Genomic DNA, 27,985 nt, shown 5'->3' with positions numbered 1-27,985 from the left:
ATTGTCTAGCCTAGCCAACTCCTTCGAGTTCTTCGTAGAATAGAATATACCCATTGAAATCTAAAAAATAATGGAAACCTAGTCTAGCCTCAAGCATCAGCTACCAGTATATTAAATCTCCGTCTTCATTTCCCCTTCGGCTACTTCGACATGAAAATGAAAGATAAACTGCAGCTTGCATTGTAATGGACCAAGCACCGGGCACCAGTCGATGGGTGGAACGAGGAGAAATACATGTAAGTAAACACACGAACAGCTGGGTGTTCATAAAACTATTTGTAACAATCAAACCTTACGTAGCGAATGCGCATGCGTCATAACCACCAACACAATGAGCTGCGGATAAAGTGGTACAGTTACTGTACTTCTTAGTGTTGGGAATAATCGATTATTTTGAAAATCGATGATTCCGATTACGATTATTTTTCCAATCGATTAATCGACAAAAATTTACAAAAATAATCGATTATTAATCGATTAATCGATCAATTTTTTAAGTAGCGCAGAGTAGAGATAAAGGAAAATTTTCCACGAAAAGTTTCTGGAAATTTATGAAGGAAATGTCTGGTCTCTTAAAAATGATAAATTTCCATGGGAATTTATGAAAAAAAAGTGTTGTAAATTGTCAATTGTGAGAAAATCATAAAAAAAGTTGAAATTTTTTCAAAGTATTCTAGAAAAACATGAAATTTAACCTCAAAATACATAGTATGAATCAATTTTTACGTTTTTTTCAATATACTTTTTTTTACAAGTGCCAAAGTATTGAGAATCATTGTAAAATTTTGCAGGAAAACTCGTAAAAATAAGAAAAATCCGATTAATCGATTATTTCTGAAATAATCGATTAATCTGACGATTTTTCAAATAATCGGATAATCGATTATCATCGATTATTTTTGCCGATTAATCGTCCATTTCGATTAATCGATTAATAATCGCGCAACACTAGTACTTCTTTCTGCGTCTGCCTGTCTCTGGACTGAAATTATCTGTGTTATAAGATCGTGTACTTGTAGTGAAATATTGAATCCGAATCGTCGTGTATTAAATAATACTTTTATTTTATAGATTATTTCGAAGCTTGTGTGATCGCAAATTATCAAACAGTATTGCTTCGACGTTGTAATTGTGTATTTAGCAATGGTGGATATTCGTCGAATGCAAAAATAGTACTGTTTCGCGAAACATGTAATAACTCGTTATTGTGTTCTTGAGCAACATATGGTACGTAATTAATTCTTTGTTTATTTAAATTAGACTAGAACACATCTAGGTACATTATAATTCGTTACTCGTTAGTAGTCGTGTGAGCATTTTACTGTGTAACGAATGTGCTGTAACCGTAACCTACCTGTCGAGTGTTTTTCTTTTTTTGTTCGCGAAACACATTTGATCGCTGAGAATGACCAATACTCTCGAGAGATATAGTGTTTCAACAAGTTAATATCGTCTTGTAGATACTCGAATATTATACTTAAGTTAATTAAATCTCGATGAAATGATTTACTAAACGAAGATGTTTTAATTGCAATATTATACAGATCAAATAAACGCGCAAAATGTCCGAAGAAAATCAACCCTTGATATCAGCACCAGATACGAAGAAAGCAGACAAGTAAGGGTGATACCTAATATTGTATTATTTAATGAAAATGATCGATGATTAGTGTGTATTGCTTGCATTATACTTTTCGGGTGTTCGTACCATTTGACGTAATTTAACTGACCTATTAAACGATTACCTACAACGATCACGAGTCTCTGGTTTATCATAATTCACGACCCCGAATCGATAAAATTGTGCCAAGTATTTACACACTGATAGATAATAAATCACGTTTTACCATTTGCTCAGTTCGTGGCACTGGCACAGAACTCTATTATCATTTAGTTATCAGAAGTAAACAAGGAAATTATTCGGATTCTCGTCCTGTTACAGGTCTGCTTCTTCGTATCACCCGATTAGAGAATCGCCCGATACCTCCACCGTTCATATTGGAGGTGGACCGATGGAAGAGTCTAACGATACGATGAAAAACATCAGAGGTGCTAACGAAGAAGAAAGACGTATTTATAATCCATTGTTGAATCGTATTCTCGAGAATCCTACGTCGTAAGTAAAATATTCGCCTATGAGATCACGCTCATGAAGAGAGTACATCGATATACGAGTATAAGCTGACGATGAATTTTTATTGTTTTGTTTCATGTAGTAATCTCGATACGATGATACATCTTTTGAAGGGTAATATCGGTACTGGAATTTTAGCGATGCCAGATGCATTCCGAAACTCTGGCTGGTTAGTGGGTATTTTCGGTACCATGTTTATGGCTGTTATTTGTACCCATTGTATGCATATCTTGGTAAGTAGGTCGCGTATTTTTGATATAAAAATCACGAGTACCTACCTACGAATTCGTCTAACTTTGAATACTGTTTTAGGTGTACTGTTCGCAAGAATTATGTCGAAGGATTCGAGTACCAACGTTGGGATTTGCTAATGTGGCCGAAGTAGCCTTCGATACAGGACCGCGTCAGTTTCAGAAATTCTCCAAACTCGCGAGGTACATCAATCAAACGACTTGTATTCAAAATATTGATCTATCGTGCTGAAAATTAATAATCGTTTTGTTTTCTCGATAGATTTCTAGTTAACGCGTTCCTCGTAATTACGCAAATTGGTTTCTGTTGCGTATATTTCGTTTTCGTGGCGGCTAATTTGCAGGAAGTGAGTATAAATTTAATTGATTGTCGTCAACGGACCAATGAGTGTGTTTGTATCGTGCTCGTTTTTCATTAATGAACGTATGTAAACGGAGGAAGGAAAAGGGAAAGGAAAGCTATTCAGTTGCAGCCGGAAGACGAATCATCGAAAACGATAACGAGATCGGAATGATTGCAACGTGCAGCTTTCACTCTATGGTCATTGATAAATTTTTACTTTCGGTGAAAGTTTGGTTATATTTTATTTGATAAAAATTCCATTTTAAATGTTACGAAATTATTCCGAGTTACGATTTTGAGAAAAACGCAATCTTCCGGCGTGATAGCTCTTATCAAAAGAAAGATAGAGTAATTTGAAATTTAGGTGATGAATAATGTTTAACGAGAGTAATTAATCGAGCGATTGCAGCAATGTTGTTTAATTTTGTGCAAGATGAATAATGAGTATGAGATTTTTCTGGGATTGTAATTGTTAGCTATTCTTGTGCCTATATAGACTCTGGTTGCCAGAATTCTACCAGCGAAGTATGAAAATTTACGTTTTGAAATCTGGTTTCTTGGATTCGAGAATTTTGGGCTCCAGATTTCTAGAAAATTGAACTCAGGTTCCTTTGAACGATTTTGCAACTTTGGCAAACAAGAGTACCAACCTACACTTTTAGGAGAATAAAGACCAGAAAAAAACAAATCTTTCCAAGATTTGATTTTGGCAAAAAAAATATTTCATTTCTATAATGTTTACGAAAAAGTAACGTTTCTTGTAATTTTAGGGCTGTGGAAACGAAACGAATAAAAAAATTGCACGGAACGAAACGTTATAACGAAACAAATCATTTCAAACTTCTTCAATTTTCGGCTTTTCATGGCAATTTTTTTGTAAATTTTGACCAAATTTTGTCTAATTCACTCAAATTTCATCCATCTAGAGCCTCTAGAGGTTTTATCTTCTGCATTTGTTGATAAAAATGTCCGTTTTCTCACTTTTTTGTCATTTTTGCCTGGAACGAAACGAAGCGGAAACAAAACGAAACGAAACGATACAACTTTCACAGAATGGAACGAAAAGGTATAACGAAAAAGCTTGGTTGAAGGGGGAGCACGCTAATTCTCTCGAAAGTTGTAAGTTCATAATTTTTTGTAATCCCTCCACACACCCCCCCCCACCTTAATATCCAAGAAGAATTAATTTTCGACACACCTGCATAAAAAGTCTTATTTTTGTTCCAAAATTGGCAGACAAAAATCCTGTTTTGGCCAAGGTTGCTGGTGAAGTTTATAAATTTTCGTTAATTTTGAAAAAAAAAAAAAAAAAAGTCGATAAGCGTCAATTTTAAGCAAAATAGCCAAGATAAGCCCATTTTGGAATTATTTTTAAAAAGTGTCAATTTTTGGTAAAATTGTTATAAAGTGCCAATTTTTGTAAAATTGTCAAAAATGCAATTTTTTGGTAAAATTGTCGAAAAGTGCCATTTTTTTGGTAAAATTGTCAAAAAGTAGCAACTTTTGGTTAAATTGTCAAAAAGTCCCAACTTTTGGTAACATTGTCAAAAAGTGCCAACTTTTGGTATCATTGTCAAAAAGTGTCAATTTTTGGTTAAATTGTCAAAAAGTCCCAACTTTTGGTATCATTGTCAAAAAGTGTCAATTTTTGGTAAAATGGTCAGAAAGTGTCAATTTTTGGTAAAATAGTCAAAAGTGTCAATTTTTGGTAAAATTGTCAAAAAGTGTCAACTTTTGATAAAGTTGTGAAAAAGTGCCAATTTTTGGTAAAATTTTAAAAGTGTCAATTTTTGGTAGAATGGTCAAAAGTCCCAATTTTGGCAAAATTGTCAAAAAAGTGCCAACTTTGGGTAAAATTGTGAAAAAGTGCCAATTTTTTTGGTAAAATGGTCAAAAGTGCCAACTTTTGGTAAAATTGTCAAAAAGTTTCAACTTTTGGTATCATTGTCAAAAAGTGCCAACTTTTGGTATCATTGTCAAAAAGTGTCAATTTTTGGTAAAATGGTCAGAAAGTGTCAATTTTTGGTAAAATAGTCAAAAGTGTCAATTTTTGGTAAAATTGTCAAAAAGTGTCAACTTTTGATAAAGTTGTGAAAAAGTGCCAATTTTTTTGGTAAAATGGTCAAAAGTGCCAACTTTTGGTAAAATGGTCAAAAGTGCCTACTTTTGGTAAAATGGTCAAAAGTGCCAACTTCTGGTAAAATTGTCAAAAAGTGTCAACTTTTAATAAAATTGTGAAAAAGTGCCAATTTTTTTTTGGTAAAATAGTCAAAAGTTTCAATTTTTGGTAAAATTGTCAAAAAGTGTCGATTTTTGATAAAATTGTGAAAAAGTGCCAATTTTTTTTTGGTAAAATAGTCAAAAGTGCCAATTTTTGGTAAAATTTTAAAAAAGTGTCAATTTTTGGTAGAACGGTCAGAAGTGCCAATTTTTGACAAAATTGTCAAAAAGTGCCAACTTTTGGTAAAATTGTCAAAAAGTGTCAATTTTTGGTAAAATGGTCAAAAGTGCCAACTTCTGGTAAAATTGTGAAAAAGTGCCAATTTTTGGTAAAATGATCAAAAAGTGCCAATTCTTGGTAAAATTGTCAAAAAGTGCCAATGTTTGGTAAAATGGTCTAATAGTGCCCATTTTTGGTAAAATTGTCAAAAAGTGCCAACTTTTGCCAGAATTATAAAAACAGTCCTGTCTTGTCCAAGATTGCCAAAAAAATCAAGCTTTAACCAAAATTGGCGAAAAACTCCTGTTTTTTGTCAAAATAGAAAGAGCCAATTTTTGGCTAGTTGATGAAAAGTTGTAATGTTTTTTCGTCAACATTTTTTCTGGGAGTACTTTTTTGATAAAATCGTCAAATAGTCGTAATTTTGTCCAAGGAATTGCCAAGAAATTTTGGATTTTTTTTGGCCAAAACGTCCAAAAAACATTGATTTTTTCTTCATATACCAAAAAAGTCCACTTTGTGTTACACTGTTTGCCAAACAATAGTCCTGTTTTTTTTTACAAAAATGTTAAAATTTGCCTTAAGTCTTTTTACGGAAAACTTCCTAAAAATTTTCAATTTTGACCCAATCACAGGGACCTTCCCTGCAATTTTGATTAAAAAAAAAAAAAAAAATATTTTTCGAAATTTTGAAAAAGAATGCTTTACAAATTCTACAAAAAAACGTAGAAATGTTTCCAATTTTTGCAAAAAAAAAGTATTTTAATAGCTTTGATAAAATATCCCCTGTTTTTTTTTTTTTTGCATCATTTGACACCAGAAGCATGATCTTTTGACCACCTAAGGGGGGATTTTGGCTAACAAAAGTTTTTTTTCTTCAATTTTGGCAAAAAACAAGACTTTTTGCCAATTTTTATAAAAAAGATTTTTTTTTGAGAATTTTTATGGAAAATGAGTACTTTTACTTACTTATTAATTTTGCAATTTTGACAACTGAAAAAGGTTTTTATAGGGACAAAAAAACTGTTTCGGGTGTCAAAGTTGCAAAATTGATGAAGACTTATTTTCTGATGAAATTCTCAATAAGAAAAGCTCCTGCAATTTCGACAAAAAAAAACCTGAACTTGGGCCCATCTTTGTACATTTTACATAACTGGGAACAGTGTTTACGCCATTTTAACACGTTTTCAAGATTTTTTCATGCGTTTTTGGCAAAGTTTTACTGAAATGTGGTCGTTTTTAGAAACTCGATTGTTTTTCTGAATGTTTTTACGCCATTCTGACTTTTTAAAAATTTTTAATAATCAATTTTGAGCAACTTTCATCAAAATTTCAACAGTTTTTGGCCATTTTCAGTGATTTTAATGTTTTGTAGGAGCACTATTAGATCAGTCAATACGTTTCAAACATTTTCTCGTGCATTTTGTGAAAATTTCATCAAAATTTTATCAGTTTTGAGCAATTTTATATATCAGTAATAATTCAACATGGTCTTGACACCTTTTGCAGTAATCTGCATTCGAGTTGTTCGTTTTTGTTCGAATAATTCAACTTAATTGACCAAAGTTGAGAAATTCTCGTCTTTATAATGACAATAATTTTTCATCGTACGAAGGCTGAGTTGTTTTTCCTGCACTCCGTTTACAATTACATTCGCCAAACCAATTTCATGCAAATCGCTATCGAAGAAAAGAAAACATCCTACCCATAGTACCCTCATTATACTTTATTTCTTACTAATGATGATTTTATTGTTACAGTTCACAGCCCACTACTTCGTTCGTCTGGACGTAAAATGGTTCCTGGTGCTTCTACTGTTACCGTTGATATTTTTGAATCTCATCAAGAGCCTGAAATACTTAACACCCGCATCATTGACCGCGAGTATATTGACCGTATCCGGACTGGGTATTACTTTCTTCTATCTCCTACAAGGATTACCTCGAACTTCGACTGTACGAGCGTTCGCTCCCCTCGACCAATTACCGTTGTACTTCGGAACCGCTATTTACGCTTTCGAAGGAATTAGCCTGGTATGTGTGATCTGATGTGACGTTCGTGTACATAATATTTGACTGCATCTTAGAGATTGTATAATTTCCTGATCAATATTTACTTCGACACTTGATCAAATTATGTACTACTGTTTGTAGTTGTTATCGATTATCACCAACGATGCTTTATCATTTGTTTGTTGTAGGTGCTACCTTTGGAAAATAACATGGAAACTCCCCAAGATTTCGGAGGCTATACCGGTGTCCTAAATACCGGAATGGTGATCGTTGCTTGTCTCTATATCGGCGTTGGATTCTTCGGGTACTTGAAGTACGGCGATAAAGTCAAACTAGGCAGTATTACGTTGAATTTACCCGCCAACGACATGTGAGTATATTATCGAGAAATTACCTACTCCGACTTTTGTAATATTTTGATTAGATAACGAAATTACGTGACGTTTGAATACGTAGACTGCAGTGAGATGATTTAATTTACGTCTATGGTAGACTAATTAGTAATTAGCTTATCTTTATTACTTTTATCGTTCTACATTGTTCGATAATCTTATCGTTGTTTTTGTTGTTTTTTTTTTCGCAGATTGGCCCAATGTGTCCGCGTCTGTATGGCGATTGCAATTTTCCTTTCGTATGGATTACAGTTTTACGTACCGATGAGTATAATTTGGCCCACTCTATCGCAAAGGTTTCCTACCGAGGTTACCAAGAAATACGGCGAATACGTTGTTCGAGTTGTTCTTATAATGTTCACCTGTAAGTTTAGTTCACTTTTGTCGAAGTTGTGCAAAACAGCGTCGAACATTTCGGCATAACACATGGATAACTAGTCAAAAAAGGTCTTTGTCTACAATGTCAAAAAAGTAGAACTTGCTGACGATTTTGACAAAAAGCAGGAGTTTTGAAAATTTTGACTAAAAGTGAAACTTTTTTTACAATAGATATTAAATCCTTATGCATTTATCTTGGCAAAAAAACTGGTTTTTTTTTAATCGAAAAAAATTAATTTTAACAATGATTTGGCAAGAAAATGACTTTTTAGAACAATTTTGGCAAAAGCAAGAATTTTTGCCAATTTTGACAACAGAATTTTTTTGAACATTTTGGAAAAAAACAGATTTTTTTTGTTGGCAATTTTTACAAAAGTTAGGAGTTTTTTATAATAATTTTGACCAGAAAGGAACTTCTTTACAATTCATAGTATCTTAACGGATTTTTATTTGGAAAAATCACTACTTTTTCACTACCTTTTTTCAGCCAAATTTTCAGAATGCTATCCACTCGACCCCCCCCCCCCCACCCACACACACATAAAAAATTAACAAAGTCAAATTTTTCACTAAAAAATTGAAAATTCTCAAAAAAATTAAAATTGGAAGAAAATTGATACAAAATGAAAAATTTTATAAGAAAAGGGAGCCGGATGGGGAGGCAAAATTTTAAATTAGAATTTTTCGTTTTTCTAATGTCATCAAACATCTCAAGATTTTTGTCTAGCAAGCGGATGTTGAAAATATAATAATATCATTTCAATTTTTGATATTATTTTCATGCTAAAATGCAATGAAATTGTCAAATTTTTAACATACGTAACAACTTTTTTGAAAAATACAAAAAAAAAAAATGATGAAAAATTATTGAATGGCATTTGAGGAGAAAATATACCAATTTTTCGAAATGAAACGGCGAGTTTTAAAGTAAAACAATAGTAAGAGTAGTAAGAGATAAAAATAATGACAATTTTGTCATTTGAAAGATAAAATTTTGCAACGTACAAAATTTTGATTTCTCTTCTAAGTCTGGAATTTTTTAATTGCGGAAAGGAGAAACAAACTGGCCCTAGTGAAGCGAGGGCAAAAGCTCTCGGAAATCAGTATTTTGAGAGGTATAAAAAACGATGATTTTTTTGTGTGATGAGTTAATTGTAAAAAGTTTGTTGCTTTGGTTCAAAATTTTGAAATTCAATTAATGTTTTTTTTGAAAAATTCAAAATTGAAAAAAAAAACAAACGAGCTCGAGTGAAGCAAGGGCAAAAGCTTTCAAAAACCCTCACTTTTGTCAAAATTGTCAAAAAAAAACAGTGCTTTTTTCCATTTGTCAAAAAATACATTTTCTTCTGACGTTATCAAAAAAGTCCTAATTTTTTTGTAAAAATAAACAACCCCTGTTGTTAGCCAAAATTTCAAAAATTCCTATTTTTGCAAAAATTATTAAAAATTCTTAACTTTTTGTAAAAGTAGCCAAAAAAGCACATGTTTTTTGCAAAAATGTTTTAAAAAATCATATATCCAGAAGAATTGTCAAAAAAATCTCATTTTTGCCAAAATTGTAATAGAAGTTTATTTTTGAAAAAAATTATTAAAAAATCCCAACTTTTGTTAAAATTGCAAAACAGTCTTGTTTATTGCCAAAATGGTCACTTTTGTCCAAATTATCAAAAAAAAAAACAGTGCTTTTTTCCATTTGTTAAAAAATACATCTTCTGACGTTATCATAAAAGTCCTAAATTGTTTTATTTTTTTTGTAAAAATAAACAAGAACCTTTGTTGTTAGCCAAAATTTAAAAAATTCTTATTTTTGCCAAAGGTATTAAAAATTCTTAACTTTATGTAAAAGTAGCCAAAAAAGCACATGTTTTTTGCGAAAATGTTTAAAAAAATCATATATCCAGAAGAATTGTCAAAAAAATCTCATTTTTGCCCAAAATTGTACAAAAGTTGTTTTTTTTTAAATGATTGAAAAATCCCAACTTTTGTTAACATTGCAAAACAGTTTTGTTTATTGCCAAAATTGTCACTTTTGTCAAAATTGTCAAAAAAAACAGTGCTTTTCTCCATTTGTCAAAAAATACATTTTCTTCTGACGTTACTAAAAAAGTCCTAAATTTTTTTGTAAAAATAAACAAGAACTCCTGTTGTTTGCCAAAATTTCAAAAATTCCTATTTTTGCCAAAATTATTAAAAATTTTCAATTTTTTGTAAAAGTAGCCAAAAAAGCGTATGTTTTTTGCAAAAAGGTTTAAAAAAATCATTTATCCAGAAGAATTGTCAAAAAAATCTCATTTTTGCCCAAAATTGTACAGAACTTTCTTTTTAAAAAAAATGATTAAAAAATCCCAACTTTTGTTAAAATTGCAAAACAGTCTTGTTTATCGCCAAAATGGTCACTTTTGTCAAAATTGTCAAAAATAAACAGTGCTTTTTTCCATTTGTCAAAAAATACATTTCTAATTTTTTTTGTAAAAATAAACATTAAACAAGAACCCCTGTTGTTAGCCAAAATTTCAAAAATTCCTATTTTTGCCAAAATTATTAAAAATTTTCAACTTATTGTAAAAGTAGCCAAAAAAGCGTATGTTTTTTGCAAAAAGGTTTAAAAAAATCATATATCCAGAAGAATTGTCAAAAAAATCTCATTTTTGCTCAAAATTGTACAGAAGTTTCTTTTTAAACAAAAATTATTAAAAAATCCCAACTTTTGTTAAAATTGTAAAACAGTCTTGTTTATCGCCACTTCTGACGTTATCAAAAAAGTCCTAAATTTTTTTGCAAAAATAAACAAGAACCCCTGTTGTTTGCCAAACATTCAAAAATTCCTATTTTTGCCAAAATTATTAAAAATTTTCATCTTTTTGTAAAAGTAGCCAAAAAAGCACATGTTTTTTGCAAAAATGTTTATAAAAATCATATATCCAGAAGAATTGTTAGAAAAATCTCATTTTTGCCAAAATTGTGCAGAAGTTTTTTTTTTTTAATTATTAAAAAATCCCAACTTTTGTTAAAACTGCAAAACAGTCTTGTTTATTGCCAAAATGGTCACTTTTGTCAAAATTGTCAAAAAAAACAGCGCTTTTTTCCATTTGTCAAAAAATACATTTTCTTCTGACGTTATCAAAAAAGTCATACATTTTTTTGTAAAAATAAACAAGAACCCCTGTTGTTTGCCAAACATTCAAAAATTCCTATTTTTGCCAAAATTATTAAAAATTTTCATCTTTTTGTAAAAGTAGCCAAAAAAATGTTTAAAAAAATCATATACTTATTATTCAGATTCAGAAGAATTGTCAAAAAAATCTCATTCTTGCTCAAAATTGTACAGAAGTTTTTTTTCAAAAAAAAAAAAATTATTAAAAAATCCCAATTTTTGTTAAAATTGCAAAACAGTCTTGTTTTTTGCCAAAGTGGTCGAAAAATACCTTTTTTTTGACGTTAAAAAAATTCGTAATATTTCTTGCAGAAATAACCAAAAAACAGAAGTCAAAATTTTGAAAATTTCTGCTTTTGCCAAAATTATCCTAAGAAGTCCTTGTTATGTTTTGCCTAAATTGTCAAAGAAGTATCGTTTATGTTAAAATTGTAAGGAAGTTCCTTTCTTGTCAAAATTATAAAAAAAACTTTTGTAAAAATTGCCGAAAAAAACTTCTGCTTTTTTCCAAAATGTTCAAAAAAATTCTGTTGTCAAAATTGGCAAAAATTCTTGCTTTTGCCAAAATTGTTCTAAAAAGTCTTTTTATTGCCAAATCATTGTCAAAATTAATTTTTTTCGATAAAAAAAAACCAGTTTTTTGCCAAAATAATTGCATAAGGATTTTAATACATATAATACCTTATGTATTGTAAAAAAAGCTTCGCTTTTAGTCAAAACTTTCAAAACTCCTGCTTTTTGTCAAAATTGTCAGCAAGTTCTACCTTTCAACTTATAATTCTACGAAACCTACTTTTGATATTATTTTTACGTTCATGTGTATTTCCAAAATACTCAAAATTGCTAAAAATGAGATTCTGCAACATCAATTGCGTTACATTTTTCGATCGTTGGCTTATCATTATTCATCTTGTATTTTTTTCCTCAATTTTTTGTTACAGTTTTACTCGCAGCTGTAATTCCAAATCTGAGTTCGGTCATCTCGTTAGTCGGTTCGGTAAGTAGTTCGATGCTAGCTCTAATCTTCCCACCACTGATAGAACTCGCCACCTTCTGGGATGCCGGAATATCTCGTTTTACCATCGCCAAAGACATATTCATCGCTCTCTTCGGACTACTAGGTTTTGTGGCCGGATCGTACACAAGTATATTGAACATACTCTACGGTTACGACTAGAAAGAAACAACTACTGATCTAGAACGAAACAAACCCTACTACTACGTACAACTCCTTAATATTGACGAGTATATTCGACTCGAAAAAAATCGAAAGCTTTTCATTTCCACTTCGTGTGAAAGATTTTCCAACTTCTATCACTCGATTATTATTTTTAAACGAACGTTTGTTTTTTGTTTTTTTTTCTTCTGGTTTTCTACGCTTAAAAACATTCCAAGCTGATCTTCGATTTTAATTTTAGCAAATGAAGACAATAATGTGTTATATTTTATTAAGTTTTCCTTCCTTATTTTCGTTTTTTTTTTGTTTTATTATTGTATTCCTTATTTTTTTTCTTTCGTTGTTCATCTAGTCCTTCGTACAAATTATGTGTGTATGTGTGTTTTATCTTGTATACGTAACGTACTAGATCCACATCATGTACTTCCTCTATTCCTCGATCGTGTTGACTTATATTATATTTTAGCTGAATTATTCCAATTTTTAATTACTTAATATCTTTTTGTTATTTTCCCAGTGTTTTATTTCGATTATTTTAATGCATTATTTAATTAACCATCGTTGATAAGAAGAGAATTTTTGTACGTGTTGAAAAAGAATTTCAAATCATACAGAATACGTGTGTTGAGTTTTTATCTAAACTGTGCTTGATTCGATTCACAGTTAATCGGTTTCGGTGGCAGAGAAATAGAAAATGAATATACGTCAAACAAGATGTTTATTGGAAACAATTCGTTAGGAAGAACAAAATATATCAAATAACTTAACAGGAAAGAATATAAATAATGGATTGAGTTTTACGGTTATACTTTCGGTGCTCCGTATGCATCTGGCATTCGTTCGATGGTGTATCTGGAAATGCAAGAGGAACAATCGAGTTAGTTGGGTGATTGAGAAAATCAAGTTAGATTTCAATATCGATTCGTTACCTTCTATGGGATATGTACATTATTGGAACTCCGGGTATTTTCCTTATTCTACGTTTCAAGTCTTTATCACAGGTAGCTACGATGAAACATTTATGCTGAAATTACAGCATCGAGTTAGATATGGTCGAAATGAAATGGAATGTGTTTCGTAGTCAAACGCTTACTTGATTCACTCTTTCGACTAAGCAGTCATCGGCATAAGTGCCAGAATGCATACATTGTATTCTTTCAAATCGTGGATCCTTAACTATCCTTAAAGCTATTTTATACTTCGGACCTAATTTCTCCAATTCGCCGATAACACAATCTGTCACGTAAGGTATACCTGTCGAAGAAAGAACATGCATGATATCAATATTGAATATTTCGTACAATCTCGATGGATTCATTCAGAACGATTACTCACATTTAGCGTACAAACAATCCATCATGTTCTGTATCACGTCTAGTTTATATTTAACTGAGAAGTTAATGAAATTGGTATCGACTAGAATGTGAAACGGTGGTCCTAACTGAGTATTATACTGGAAGAACAAAGCTGACGATACTTGAGGTCTGTAAAGTAAATGAATTAGTACATAATATTACAGCTCGTAGAATTCCTCCAACGGAGATACATTGAAACTTACACTCTGTTTACTTTCATCTCTTGAGAGTTATCCTTCTTCTTAGGCTTTTTCGTTTTGAATTTACGTTCGGATTCTTTGCTGTAGAAATCATCGTAAGATGTGTTAAAATGAGATATCTAGAGTAAATTAGTGAAGGTATTAGCGATCCTTACAGTCTGCTGTCTCGAGCACTCATCATTTTCTTCATTTTGGAGAATTTATTCGCTTGTTTTCGAAGCTGCTTTGCTTTACCCTGAAATTGAAAATATGTATGGGTTATTTATCGACGAATGAATGAGCGTAGGTTTCTGATGAATGTAGAAAGTAGTTACCATTTTGCCGAAGGGTTTGTTAGAGACGTGTTTTAATTACTGTAAACTCGCGTTTTATATTCAAAATTATGGATTTTTCGAATAAATTGTGACGGTGATTGAAAAACGAAAAAAATCACATGTTTACAAAAATCTTATCATGTGTTTTTATTATCACTAGTCAGAGAAAAAATGAAAACTTCGATCGCGACAATCGGTCAAAAAGTTTTCAAGATTTTTGAATAATTGTTTTTTTGTAATTATTTTCGAAATAATTGATTGTATTGAATTAAAATTGTAAATTCCATTACCGAATATCAAGAAAAAAATATTTTTCTAATTGAAATTTCATGAATTTTGTCCAAAAAAAATAATTGAAAAAAATTTTGATTCTAAAAATCTAAAACCGAGCGCTAGTGTAAGTGTTCCATAGTTTTTTGTCTGTGCTTTCCTGCTTTCTTGAACGCATTGTGGAATTTTTGCGAATTTTTGGGAATTTGTGATGACTCAGCGGCTGAGAATCCCGCCCAATCCGACAATCCATGCACACCTGCACAGTTTTTCTTTTTTCTTGATTCTTCTTGCTTTTAGTTGAATTTCTTCTATTTGTAAAATGTCCTGCGTTTTTTTCGTAATTAGTTAGTAAAAATATGGATTTTTTGGTTTCAATTTCGCGTGAATTATTGCCTTTATCGGTCGAAAGGTTTTTTGTAATGAACAAGTAGCTGAAATTATTGCATGATTGTCGCAGTTTGAAGGTACTTATGTATGTGTATGTCAAGTTATTTTTTAATTCGTTTTTTGATTTATTGTTGTTTTTTCTAAACTATTCATTTTTTTTTGATTTGTCAACAGGTCTAGCAGTTGTTAAGTATTGTATTTGGAAATTTTGGACTGATGGAGTATACCGGATTAAAATGCAAGCTGTCGATATTTTTCAATCGGACTTCTTGATTTCTTGACAAGTTCTACCGGTAAGAAAACAATTTTTGCATCTTTTTCTAGTTAGAAATAATATGTTTAGGTATCTATGAGTTCTTTGAATGGTTTATTTGTTTCTTAGAACTCGTCTTAATGTGAGATCAAGTTATTTTTAAATTCGTTTTTTGATCTATTGTTGTTATTTCTAAACTAATCATTTTTTTTTGAATTTGTCAACAGGTCTAGCAGTTGTTATTGTACTTGGAAATTTTGGACTGATGGAGTATAAGTAGGTACCGGATTAGAATGCAAGCTGTCGATATTTTTCAATCGGACTTCTTGATTTCTTGACAAGTTCTACCAGTAAGAAAACAATTTTTGCATCCTTTTCTAGTTAGGAATAGGTACCTATATGTTCATCTATGAGTTCTTTGAATGGCTTAGGCCTATTTGTTTCTTGTTGTTGTTTTTTTGGACGTATTGTTAATTTTTTTTTTTTTTGAAATGTGTCAATAGGTCCAGCAGTTGTCAACGTATTTGTACCGATGGATCATTCCGGATTAGAATTCGAGCTGTTGATATTTCTCAATCGGACGACTTCTTGATTTCTTGACAAATTCTACTGTTAAGAAAGCAATTTTTCAAAATGTTGAATCGTGATAAGCATATCTTCAGAGGAAGAAATTGTAATTTTTCAATCTGTCTGTACGTTTAGAACTCGTCTTGGTGTAGATTTGGATCAAGTTATTTTTTGATTCGTTTTTAATTTTTTTTTTTTGAACGTAGGTACATATTATTAATTTTTCTTTGAATTGTCAACAGGTCCAGCAGGTGTCATTGTATTTTGGCCGATGGAGCATACAGAATTAGAATACGAGCTGTCGATATTTTCTTTTCAATAGGACTTCGTAATTTCTTGACGAGTTCTGATGGTGAGTGGGCAATTTTTTCTATCTTCTTTAGTTCGGAATATGTTTTTGAGTTCTGCGAATGGATGCTTCAAAATGTTGAATCGCGATAAGCTTATTTTTAGAAACTGAAATTCTAATTTTTCATGTGGATCAAGATACAGTTTAATTAGAATTTAGTTTTTTTTTTGAACGTAGTTATTCTTGATTTTTTTATTTGATTTTTTGACAAGTTCACTGGTATCGAGGCAATTTTTTTCTTGCTCTTCTAGTCAGAAACATGTTCCAAGTTGAATAATTCTATAGTTATCTAAATGTAAGAAATTTTCTGATGTTTTGTTGGTTGAGATTGAGAATCTTCCTTATGTATTAGAGTTTTAATTTTTTGCTGGTGTCTTTTTTTGATTCTGATGAATCGAATGAATTTTGACATCCCCCCCCCCACCTTTTCAATTTCTCGGTGAAATCACAAGAAGATGAGTATTTACTGCCATGAGTACCGATTCTCTCGTTTTGTGATATTCTGGATTTTTATAAATATGTATTTCATGTAGTATTGCTTGAGACGCCCCCGGTTGACTGTTGGAAAGTACTCTTTTTTTAGCCGAAATTCTACGAAATTTTCTGTTTGTTCTAAACACTTCGGAATTTTGATTTTTTTAATTTAAATAAATTTTACAAATGAATTCCCCCCCCCACATCTTGTCGAATGCTTTCAATCGATTGAATAATGACCCCCATTCCAAATTTGGGTTTTTAAAAATGTTTTCGGTAATTTTCTTTCCTCGAAAATGAAAAAAATTTGTCATGGAGAAATTTCGTTTTGAAATAAATTTGAATAAATTTCTTACCGAAGGTCCTGATTTGGATTTTTGAACTTTGAAATTCGAAAAGTTTTTTCTCATAATATTGCCTCCCCCCTCCATAAATAAATTGAAACATTCTGAAAATTTTCCAGTCGAGTTTCAAAATTTCCTGTTTTTTTAGTGTGAGTAGCATACTATTAGTTTCGGTCTGAAAGTGGAAAAATTCTTTGGAACGAATGTTCTCTTAGATGGATGGGCCGATTTTTTTGAAATTTCCTTATGTAGATGCGGCTTGACGTGAGGCATTCAACGCCGTAATTATAATTGCAATTACTCAATTGTGATCTGTCATGAGAAAACCAACTTAGTGTCCAAAAAATCAATATTTTTTTAATGATGGATATTGGTAGTATTCAGGGTGCTGAATCTGCCTGCGGTGCTAAAAACGTTCGCGAACGATTCTTTTGACCCTAAATTTAAGGTCAAAAAAATTGAGCAACTACAAAAAAAATGTATGTTTGGGGGAGTCAACATGCAAATTTTTGTGGATATCGGCTCACATTTGTAGAATTTAGGCCGTTTTTTTGAAATTTGAATGAGCTTCACTCTGGAAAAATCAACAAAAATTTGTTAAGAAACGTGATAAATTTAATAATAATAACTTATTCTTCATTAATAATTCATACTCTGGTAGTTTTTGCAATATTTTTGGCAAAAAATTCAAAAAAATCGAAAAAATTGATTTTGAGAAATTTCGATTATTGGACTTGGCAACTTTGAATGTGATAATTCTGAAAAAAAATATCGGGTCATGTTGGGACTCATGGGGGCCAAAAGTGGTGCAAGTTTCACGGACCTACAAATTTTAGATTGCCTGATACAGAGACTCAAAACTTCAAATGCCCTTCCTGTAAAATTTACATTTTGGACACTAGGTTGGTTTTCTTGTGACAGATCACAATTATTAGCTTCTTGAGTAATTGCAATTAATTACGAAAATTTGTACCAAAAAAAGAATAAAAAGGGGAATAGGGCCATATCAAAAACAAAGCCGATGTCAGATAAATTTTGAAATTTATGTAACACCACAGGAGTTCTAAAATCTTTTCTATTGTTCAATTTTCGAATTTATTTTTCAAAATTGAATAATGGAAAAGATTTTATCAAAAGCGAAGCCGACATCCATTTTAAAATGTAACACCACAGGTGTCCTAAAATATTCTTATCTACAGTGTTATCTTTCCCATTGATCAATTTTAAACATTTCTCTATTGTTCAATTTTGAGAAAGGTTTTTAGCACACCTGCAGGTGCAGGTGTTTCATTTACACACATTCAGTACCTAGACACTGCAAGCAGGTGGTTACCCTTTCGGAATCAAAACCTACTAGTCATTTGTGATTTTGCTGTGCTCCCAAGAGGTTCTCTCAGTACCGTACTGCTTTTGGAGTCGCATATGCTTTCAACTCAGGAGCTTTCAGAATAGCATAGTGTAGTTATTCGGAATCGCTTTGTGCTTTTTTTCAAATTTGTGTTCTTTTTTTTCAAAATCACATTTGTGCTACAGACGAGCCTAAATAGAAATAATTAGGCAAAACTTGGTGCATAAATTCAATGAGCCCATTTCAAGGTTAAAATCTATGGTGGGAAACTCGAGTGATTATGACAATAGGTATAACCTACCTATTATTCAGTATGTTTTTTCCTCTCGAATGATATACGCGTATTCGTATTTTTTCTATTTTTTATCTTGTAATTTGCCTGTCATTTCATGGCAGTATTCGAGTTTTTTGTTTAATATTTGAACTGATTAAAATGATTTAATTTCTCCGGCAACGCGAGTGTTATTTGTGTTGTTATGATTTTATTTCGTTATTAATTGGACAATAATTCTAATGGAGTAAGTTTCCTTTATCGAGTTGCCGGCAAGGCTGAGGGAAATCCTCTAGCCAATATGTTGGTCAGCATTTAGGTTCTTATTTCAAAGTGCAGGGCTTAGATATAGTCTATGAAAAGACTGAGTCCAAACTACTATTGATATGGTCAAGGTAATGATTAGGTTAATGGTAAAGTAGTTAGAATTACACAGAATAATCTAGGTATGGATTTGTAACAGTGATTCAATCTGAATAATCTAGGTAAAGATTTTGTAGATTTCCAACTATTTCGACTTGTTTTACAATGTCTAGAAATGTAGGTAATTTCCAATTACTTTTCGAGTTAATTTAACACTGGGATACGTTCCAACTACGATTGTGTTTGATGTAGGTTCTACCTACCTTGTAAATAAAATCCCTTTCTTTCGATAGAATATTGGTTGAAACATATCTTCGTGAATTTGAGTAAAATTAGAGCATTTTTGTATTATGTGGTTAGGTAGGTTTGTCTTATCCTAATCCAAACCCATCCCAATATTTCCTAATCGTGAATTTTCCTAATACCTATCTTCTCATTATTTGTTCCTAGTTCTAAAAATCTCTTTTATTCCTAATTCCTACACCACACATTGTGCTTTTTTTCAAAAACCCATGTTTTTTTTTTCAAATTCGCGATGTGCTTTTTTTTCTAATTCGCGATGTGCTTTTTTTCAAATTCACGTTGTGCTTTTTTTTTCAAATTTGCGATGTTCTTTTTTTTTAAAATTGCGTTGTGCTTTTTTTTTAAATCCCGTGGTGCTTTTTTTCAAATTCATGTTGTGCTTTTTTTTCAAAATTGCGTTGTGCTTTTTTTCAAATTCACATTGTGCTTTTTTTCAAATTTGCATTGTGCTTTTTTTTCTAAATCGCGTTGTGATTTTTTTCAAATTCGTGTTGTGCTTTTTTTCAAAATCTCTTGTGTTTTTTTTTCAAAATTGCGTTGTGCTTTTTTTTCAAATTCACATTGTGCTTTTTTTCAAATTTGCGTTGTGCTTTTTTTTCAAATTCGCGTTGTGCTTTTTTTCAAAATCTCTTGTTTTTTTTTCAAATTTGCGTTGTGCTTTTTTTTCAAATTCGCGGTTTTTTATATACTTGGTTTTGCAAGTTGTCCTCTTTGTTTATCACTTTGACCTTGACTGTTGAAATGATTGTTATTGATTTAGGAATGTTCTATACCTATATTATTTAATTCTTGAAAGATCACTAATCTGTATTGCTTTTTCAAATATTTCAGGTGCTCGTATTAAACCAAGAGGAGTTTCCATGTTGCTGTCAAATCAAAATCGTCTGATGCTGCCTTCATTATCTCCATCATGGCTGCCTACAAAGAGAAAACATACCTACGTACTACCTTCTGTCAACGTCTTGGTGCTGCTATCAGATGAACTAGATTTGATGCTGTTTCTGTCCTGTCTCCAGTGACTCTTTCATCATTACCCGCCGCCCCCCCCCCGAAATAAGCTTTCGTCTGTAAGTCGTCCATTGCTTAATAATGAAAAATCACCCTGTCATTTTACATTTGGGTTGGGTTTCTTCGAAATTTGGATTTTCAAGTTACGAGTCGAATGAAATAATTTATCAGAGAGAGCATGAATGATTTAATAACGAGTTTAAAATATTGTCAAGTGAATATGTCATGTTCAATGAAATCAATTCAAGCCCTCCCCCCCCACAATTTGATTTCAAATTCATTTTTCTTCGTACTTAGTTTCTTTTTCCAAGCTGTATAAATTGCAGATAATTTTCCGACTGTGTTTCAAATTTTCACGATACATTTCGACTGACATTTTTGATGAAACTTTCTGAACCCCCCCCCCCCTCCCATCCACTTTTGTGCCCTAATGTACCTTTGTCGTGAACAAATTTCGACCCACATTTCCGGTAAAATACGAGGATTTTCGCCGTATCCTTCGTCTCTCAACATCGTTCACCCTCCACCCCTCCCCACAAAATTTTTCGCTTAATTTGTAACTTGGGGTTTTCGAATTCTTGAGATTTTGCGGGTATTTTATTTTTTTTTTCGCGATTTGATTGCAAGACGCACATATTATTTGCTCGCGGAAGTTTATGGCTTTTTGATTCATTTTGGGCTATCGATATAATTATGTATTGTTATTTACGAAAACCGATGATTAATCGAAAAATTTCTGGTGGTTGGTTGTTAGGGAAGGTGTTTCGCTTTCGCGGTTATTTGAACTAATTGACATCATGGAACGTGGTCGTGGGATTATTATTTTTGGTTAGATAGGCTGCAAGTTTGAATTACAACCTGATATCGTAGAAGTTGGGGATCAAAAGAGAAATGTTGGCGTGTAGTGCTGGTGATGAGTCTACGTGGGTATTTGTGTGCAGATGGAAGTTGCGTGGCGGCGGTGGTGAGTGTTTGTAGGGGATACGGTTGTGGCTGGTCTTGTTACGTTTTGTCCCGTGCTCGCCTGTTAAGCATCAACCCACAACTGTACATTTTCCATGGCGATTTTTTGAAAATTTGTCTTCTGTTAGCTTCTAGGTTAAGAAAACGCATCCGCGGGTACGGGCTCTCGCCCAAGGATCCGTCAGGTCGGGGGCCTGCTCGGTGGGCCGCGCTGGCAGAAAACTGTACGGAGTCCAGGGGCCGATGATATTCGTTGAATTGAGGGAAACCTGGCCTCACTCCAACGAGGGGTAGTTGTAATAGGCTGGTACAGGAAGTAACGTTTGCGTTTCCATCTAGCGGTTATAGTCTGACTATTTCTGTGACCTTAGTTCCGGTTCATCAAAGATGGAGCAGGGATGGTTAATGTTGCCCCTCAGAATCGACAATATTGCCATTCCTGCCATCAAGGATGACCTGCCTCGGTTGGATCGCCGGATCTGTCTGTGAACCAACCGCACGCACAGTAAGTGGTGCACTCTAGGTTTTGCATACACTTGCTTGCGTGAAATGTGAGTTGTTTTTTTTTAGAGAAATTTCAAAGCAGGCTGACCTGGGTTTGTTGCTTAGGTCAACTTGCCAGGCAGGTGAGTGTGTGTGAAAAGGAGTATGGTGATCTGGACTGTGTACGATGTCTGGTTGTGATTGAATTTGTGTTTTGTAAAATTTGAATGAACAAATTCAAGTTTCGGAGTATATTTTGGTCATGTTGAAATGAAAAGCATCCTTGAAAATAACGTAATTTTGTAATGCGAATGATTTCGCGATGATTAGATGCGAGTAGAGTGGATTGATTTCTTAATGTTTAATCCGGTATGAAAATATTGAAAAAAACGATATTTCAATCATTCCATAATAAAATACAATGCGCACATTCAAAGTGAAAGATGTATTTACTTGAATACATAATAATTAAAATATGTACATTAATTCAAACGAAAATAAAATCGCCATAATGCGAACGGAAACGTAATAAATTTGAATAGAAATCCGTCGGATATTCAAATAGAAAATATTTCAAAGTCATGATTGATGTTTGTTGACTTCTCGGAAATGTAAACTATACAATGTATCTCAATAATACGACGAATTACGAGTAATTACGAAGTAATAAACGATTACAATGTATACGCAAATTTTTCATTATTTTTAACACTTTCTCTAATTCGAGAATTATCGAGTAATAATCTAAATTCTAAAACTACTCAAAAATCTAACATGATGAACGATAATCATGTTTCCTTGAATTTGGTCAATGTTAAAGATGCTTCGATAGCGGTGATGAACTCGAATAAGTAACTCGATCAACTACCTGGATCCACAAATCGCCACGTCAGCATTTTCGAATAGGTACGCCAGTTGTCGAGTGAAACGGACTCAGACATCTGGCGAATTCAGCAAAGCTGGAATATTGGAGCTGTCTGTGAATTACATGATGTAGACAGCTGGCGTTTTCGGTGGTAGGATTTTCCTGAGTGATTTCGACGTGTCTCTGGCAACGTAACAGCAGCTCATTTGCTGCTAATCGATGATCAAATGGAAATATCAGACTTATCGATGTCTGATAGCTTTCCCGGAGATCTTGAATGCAAATCCGGCGCATCGTTAGCGGCTATGGAACGGATCGCGGTGTCCATAGAGTCTTTCAAATTGGAACGAGGTTGGCTTCAAACAGCTTCCACATACCACTTCGGTGAAGCTTCTACTTCAGCCATGAAAATCTCAATCTCAACGCAATGAGCGTGATTGTTGATGTCTTGAGAATTCAAACGATTTTGGCCGCCTAATAATCGCCATTTTGTCAGGTCTGAAACGAGTGCTGAATTGTCTTGACAATCATTGTTGATATCATCGTTGATATTATTGTTAGCATCATCGAAATCGTCATTCTCGAGTGAAGAACTATTCGATGATTTCAGTAAACTTTTCGGAGTTGATTTGGTAATTGGTTGAAGATTTTGAGGTAACAGGCGATGACTTTGACATAGAAGGTGCACTTTTAGTATCCTTCTCATCGCTTATTTCAGTATTGGTATCGTTATCAATCGGATCTAGCAAATCTCGATTGATTGGTAAGGTAACTTGTTGGTCACAATCTCGAAGTTTCTCGTTGAAGGTAACATCTTTCGAAATAACAATGTCACGTTTCGCTGGTATATAAACTCGATATTGCTTGTCACTATCGTATCCAATGAGGTAACCTTCAAGTACCTTTTTATCCAGGTTTCGACGTGACTGCCCAGGAAAAAATGGGACAGATCTAATTGTATCTGATCATATCTAATGTGATCAAATTAGATCTAAAAATTGATCAACATAGATTAGATTTGATAAAATTATATCTGAATGTTGATCATCTTAGATATAAATTTGTCCCATTATATCTGTTCATATATATTAAGATCCAATTGGATCTAAAAAGCTTGAATCGTATTTCTTACAAACATATCTATTCAGATCAGATTTGATCAAATTATATCTGAATTGATCTCATTATATCTGGTTAGATCTATGAAGATCCAGTTAGATCTAAAATGTTTGAATAGTATTTCTTACAAACATATATCTATTCAGATCAGATTTGATCAAATTATATCTGAATTGATCTCATTATATCTGGTCAGATCTATGAAGATCCAGTTGGATCTAAAATGTTTGAATCATATTTTTTGCGGACATATCTATTCAGATCAGAGTTGATCAAATTATATCTGAATGGATCTCATTATATCTGGTTAGATCTATGAAGATCAAGTTGGATCTGAAATGCTCGAAAAGTGTGTCGTTTTGGCTACTCGCAGATAAAGTCTTGAGCAGAATCCTATATAGGGTTCAAGGCTCAAACTTCCAAATTAACTTTTCATGGTTCCATCTAAGTAAAATTGATTGAGTAAAACATTTCAGTTGAAAATTATAATTTTCATTATTATTATTCCATCTACCCATTTTTTGGGAGACAAACTACATATTAAAGGGCGAGGATCCAAATTGGACTAAAACACTTTCTATATGTAAATGAATAAAACTGAACATTGACCAATAACATGGTTAGATCTAACTAGATATAGAAAATGTCTCTATCTAAATAGATCTAACTGGATATAATTAGATCAAATTATATATATCAATATCTACTTTTGTAACGTTATGGCACCATTTAGTTGAACGTCGTTGTGGCACCAGGTAGCAAGTGAAAAAAACTTAGTCATTTACACGAGCGTTTTTCTGGCAACGGTTTATTCATTAATAAAAACCAACTGGTGCCTCTATATTATATGAGTATAGAGTGATGATTAAGGGTATAAGCAACTGCGCCATCTAATCGAAACATTTTACAACGAATTTTTACAAAAGAATACATCGAAAACCAATGAGACCTGAAAATGGTGCCACAACGTCTGTTGACTATATAATTTTACCAGTATATTAAAAGGGACTTTTAAATGTCGTTGTGGCACCATTACAAAAATTTGCCTAACGACCCTTGGCAGTGCCCTGATGACATTCCACACAATTTTAAATAAAATACGTTGTGGCACCATTTGGTGGTGCCACAACGTAAATTTTGGTGCCTGAACGTGTGTAAAGTATATAAAATGGTGCCACAAGTACATCAATTATGAGTAGTTAGATCTATCTAGATAGAGACATTTTCTATATCTAGTTCAGTAGCGTAGCCAGGATTTTCTCAAGGAGGGGGCAAAACCAGATTATTAGGCATGAAAAATCGAAATGAGGGGTAATTTTCTGGAAATCTATTGTGACGTGTGGTGATTTCACGAAAATGAAGTCAAAATTACTGCTCGAGCGAAGCGAGAGCGAAAATTTTTAGAAAAAATGGTCTAAACAACGAAAAAACGTCCATTTTTGCGTGTTTTCTTTCAAATTTTTGCTCTCAAGGGGGGGCCATGGCCCCCTTCGCCCCCCCTTGGCTACGCCACTGATCTAGTTAGATCTAACCATTTTATATATAATTAGATCTAATCCATTTTTTCCCGGGTGGATTGGAACATTAACATAACATTTCGAACTAACAATTCGAAGATGTTTTATTCACGGTGGTATACCAAACCACATCTTGTAAGGAGTCGAACCGTTGATTTGATGATTTGCCTACTCGATTCAGCAAATATGAAGCGGTGGTAACAAGTTCAGCCCAGATTTTGACAGGATATGTAATACATTCAACAGCTGCATGTGGCGTAAACCGTTGATGAACATTGAACTCTCGTAATACTGAACATACCGCTTCGTTAGCGAACTCACCTTGGTTATCAGACTGGAATTCTGACACTCAATGACCTAAGGCGTGAGATTTGGACAGTACCTCTCGAACGCAATGCGATACTACTGCGGCGGTTTTCTCCTTCTCGACGAACATATTATGATGATAATTGGAATAATCATCTTTGATAACGATGAGAAATTTGCGACCACCAAAGGAACAATCGAATGGCCAGCAAATATCACCAGAAAGCAGCTCACCAACTGCTCTGGTTGAAGAACGTTTTTCAAACATTTCTCGTTGAACTTTCTCGAACTGACAGGGTTTGCTCGAATTAGTTTTAGTTTCCTTTGATCGTTTCTTCAGGCCCAATTCTGCAAGTTCAGCTCGAACGTGATTTTTATCGATATGGCCCCATCGTTCGTACCTATTGTTTGTTTTTAGAAAATAGGTAAGTTCGTATTTTTGTCTTTTGTTGTGTATGTTATTGATGTACGTATCTACTACCTACTTTGTTGTGTAATTTTATTGTTGATGTATTTGGTGTTCAATATTGTCATGTCGTAACATATTCTATCGTTGATTTGATAAGTATATCAGGTATTGTAAGTAATATTTCCTATACCTAAATAGTGGTAAAATGTTCATCTTTAAGTTCTCGTCTCTTATGCTTAGCTATCTTTAGGTATTATTGCAATATTGTTTTTAGTGTATTTGATTGTTTTCATATTCTTGAACATGTATTATTAGTACTCTAGTTACTTTCATCTTTGTAATGATCGATCATGGGTTTTCACTGTTGAGCGGCGAACAGTGTTTTTTTTTTGCCCAGATTGATCAGTAGTAGGTATGCATAGAATAAGTCTTCCATTTTTTTTTCGCCGCATCGCCATTTTTACTTTGTTGTGTGTTATTTTAATTCGTCACGTGTGTTAAAACTTGATTCGCATCTCACTAATGATGGTAGGTACATAAATCAGCGACAAATCAAGTTAGCGTAGTAATGCGCTAGGAAAGTTGGGCTCAATTTTTGAACTTTTGATCGTATTGCAGCTGAAACAGAAGGCCAACTACCAAAATGCGCGAACCATATTGGATTATTTTGACCGAAGTTGAGAATTTTGGCTGTGGTAAATGAAATGATGAAATTCGGTAATTTTTGTTCGTTACATGATACGAACGATGTTCCAAGTGAAGTTAAAAGAAACTGGAAATTTTGGCATTCAAATTTCAATCTACACGATTTTGGACGGTAAGGTTGGCGTTTCTGGCTGAAATTATTCGCTGAAATTGAACTCGACGTCTTTGGTTCTGTAGATACTCGTTCTTGCCAAAAAATGACGTTGAAATAGATTTAAACAAAATGTGCTTGAAATTTTCCATGGTGTCGAAGAAGTTGTCTACTTACAAGGCGCAAAAATTATATTAGATACGACATTTTTATAGGGTTGTGGGAACACGTTTAAGGTAGCTCGATAGAAAAAAATGAACGAGCTTGACGTGATCAGCGATGTCGAATTATTGGTAATCGACTATTCGTACAGGCTCTTTGGCTTTCATTTGGCTAAAAAGCTCAATTTTGAAGAAGTTCAAATTTTCCAATTTTGAGAATTTTTAGTACATTAGATGCTATATGAGACCACTTTCATTAGGAGAATATAGAGTATTAGGAGGTTCGATCCTCCTAATATTTGAGCTTTCGAATACAGGTTACGAGCTTTCGAGAGCTTTTTAGACTGTACGAACTGCACGAATGAGGGGGTTTATGGGGTCGGCGAATTCGTTTCCGGTGTTGATTCATGCAAAAAGCTCAAAATTCCGTCTGAAATGAAGCTTTTTTTCAAAAATGTTGAGCTTTAAGGTAGAAAAAAGCTCGATTGACAAAAATGAATGAGCTTGACGTGATCAGCGATGTCGAATTAGTGATAATTGACTATTCGTACAGGCTATTTGACTTTTATTTGGCTAAAAAGCTCAATTTTTGAAAAGCACAAATTTTCCAATTTTGATGATTTTGAGTACCTACCTTAGATGCTATATGAGACCATTTTCATTAGGAGAATATAGAGTATTAGGAGGTTCGATACTCCTAATATTTGAACTTTCGAATACACGTTACGAGCTTTCGAGAGCTTTTTAGACAGTACGAACTACGAATAGGGGGGTTTTTGGGTTCGGCGAATTCGTTTCCGGCGTTGGTTCTTCCAAAAAGCTCAAAGTTCCCTCCAAAATGAAGCTTTTATTCAAGAAAGTTGAGTTTTCAGGTGCAAAAAAGCTTTGACGCTTAAAATAAACGAGCTTGACGTTATCAGCGAAGTCGAATTAGTGGTAATCTGGTAATCAACTATTCGTACACGCTATTTGGCTTTCATTCGGATAAAAAGCTCAATTTTGAAAAAGTACAAATGTTTCAATTTTGTTCGTTTTTGAGCATATTACATGCTAAATAAGACCAATTTCATTAGGAGAATATACAGTATTAGGAGGTTTGACATTCCTAATACTTGAACTTTCAAATGCACTTTACGAGCTTTAGAGAGCTTTTCAGACTGTACGAACTGAACGAGTTGGGGGGTTTTTGGGTATGGGGTATTCGTTTCCGGTGTTGATTCGGTCAAAAAGCTCAAAGTTCCCTGTGAAATGAAGTATTTTTCGAAAAAGTTGAGCT

General features: G+C 33.0%; 2 protein-coding genes and 1 long non-coding RNA gene across 4 annotated transcripts; 2 read left to right on the top strand and 1 right to left on the bottom strand.

Annotated features, from left to right (window-relative positions):
- Positions 1–952: 952 nt before the first annotated feature.
- LOC135837976 (proton-coupled amino acid transporter-like protein CG1139) lies at positions 953–12,909 on the top strand. Of its 2 annotated transcripts, none has more exons than XM_065353434.1 (10): positions 953–1,227; positions 1,545–1,618; positions 1,943–2,116; positions 2,217–2,367; positions 2,447–2,568; positions 2,648–2,732; positions 6,929–7,201; positions 7,369–7,550; positions 7,764–7,936; positions 12,046–12,909. In XM_065353434.1, exons 2-10 carry the CDS (start codon positions 1,563–1,565, stop codon positions 12,279–12,281), a joined length of 1,452 nt encoding a protein of 483 aa, XP_065209506.1. In that variant the 5' UTR covers positions 953–1,227; positions 1,545–1,562; the 3' UTR covers positions 12,282–12,909. The 2 variants fall into 2 exon arrangements, with proteins under 2 accessions (XP_065209506.1, XP_065209507.1); XM_065353435.1 differs by lacking the exon at positions 953–1,227 and adding an exon at positions 1,294–1,442.
- A 73-nt stretch (positions 12,910–12,982) lies between these two features.
- Positions 12,983–14,305, bottom strand: Bka (FCF1 rRNA-processing protein Bka). The gene is made up of 7 exons (XM_065353436.1): positions 14,151–14,305; positions 13,992–14,071; positions 13,840–13,917; positions 13,617–13,765; positions 13,375–13,535; positions 13,211–13,305; positions 12,983–13,133 (listed from the first exon to the last, which is right to left on the bottom strand). The coding sequence occupies exons 1-7, from the start codon at positions 14,151–14,153 to the stop codon at positions 13,085–13,087; spliced, it is 615 nt and encodes a 204-aa protein (XP_065209508.1). The 5' UTR covers positions 14,154–14,305; the 3' UTR covers positions 12,983–13,084.
- Positions 14,306–14,668: 363 nt separating this feature from the next.
- Positions 14,669–22,220, top strand: LOC135837975 (uncharacterized). Its single transcript, XR_010557280.1, has 5 exons — positions 14,669–15,103; positions 15,291–15,413; positions 15,567–15,755; positions 15,873–15,982; positions 19,914–22,220. It is a non-coding gene; the product is annotated as an uncharacterized LOC135837975 (long non-coding RNA).
- Positions 22,221–27,985: the final 5,765 nt, after the last annotated feature.

Source organism: Planococcus citri, chromosome 2 (genome assembly GCF_950023065.1).
Source record: "Planococcus citri chromosome 2, ihPlaCitr1.1, whole genome shotgun sequence".
Lineage (NCBI taxonomy): Eukaryota > Metazoa > Arthropoda > Insecta > Hemiptera > Pseudococcidae > Planococcus > Planococcus citri.
Note: the sequence above shows the minus strand (reverse complement) of the source record. Positions and strands in the feature narration are given on the sequence as shown.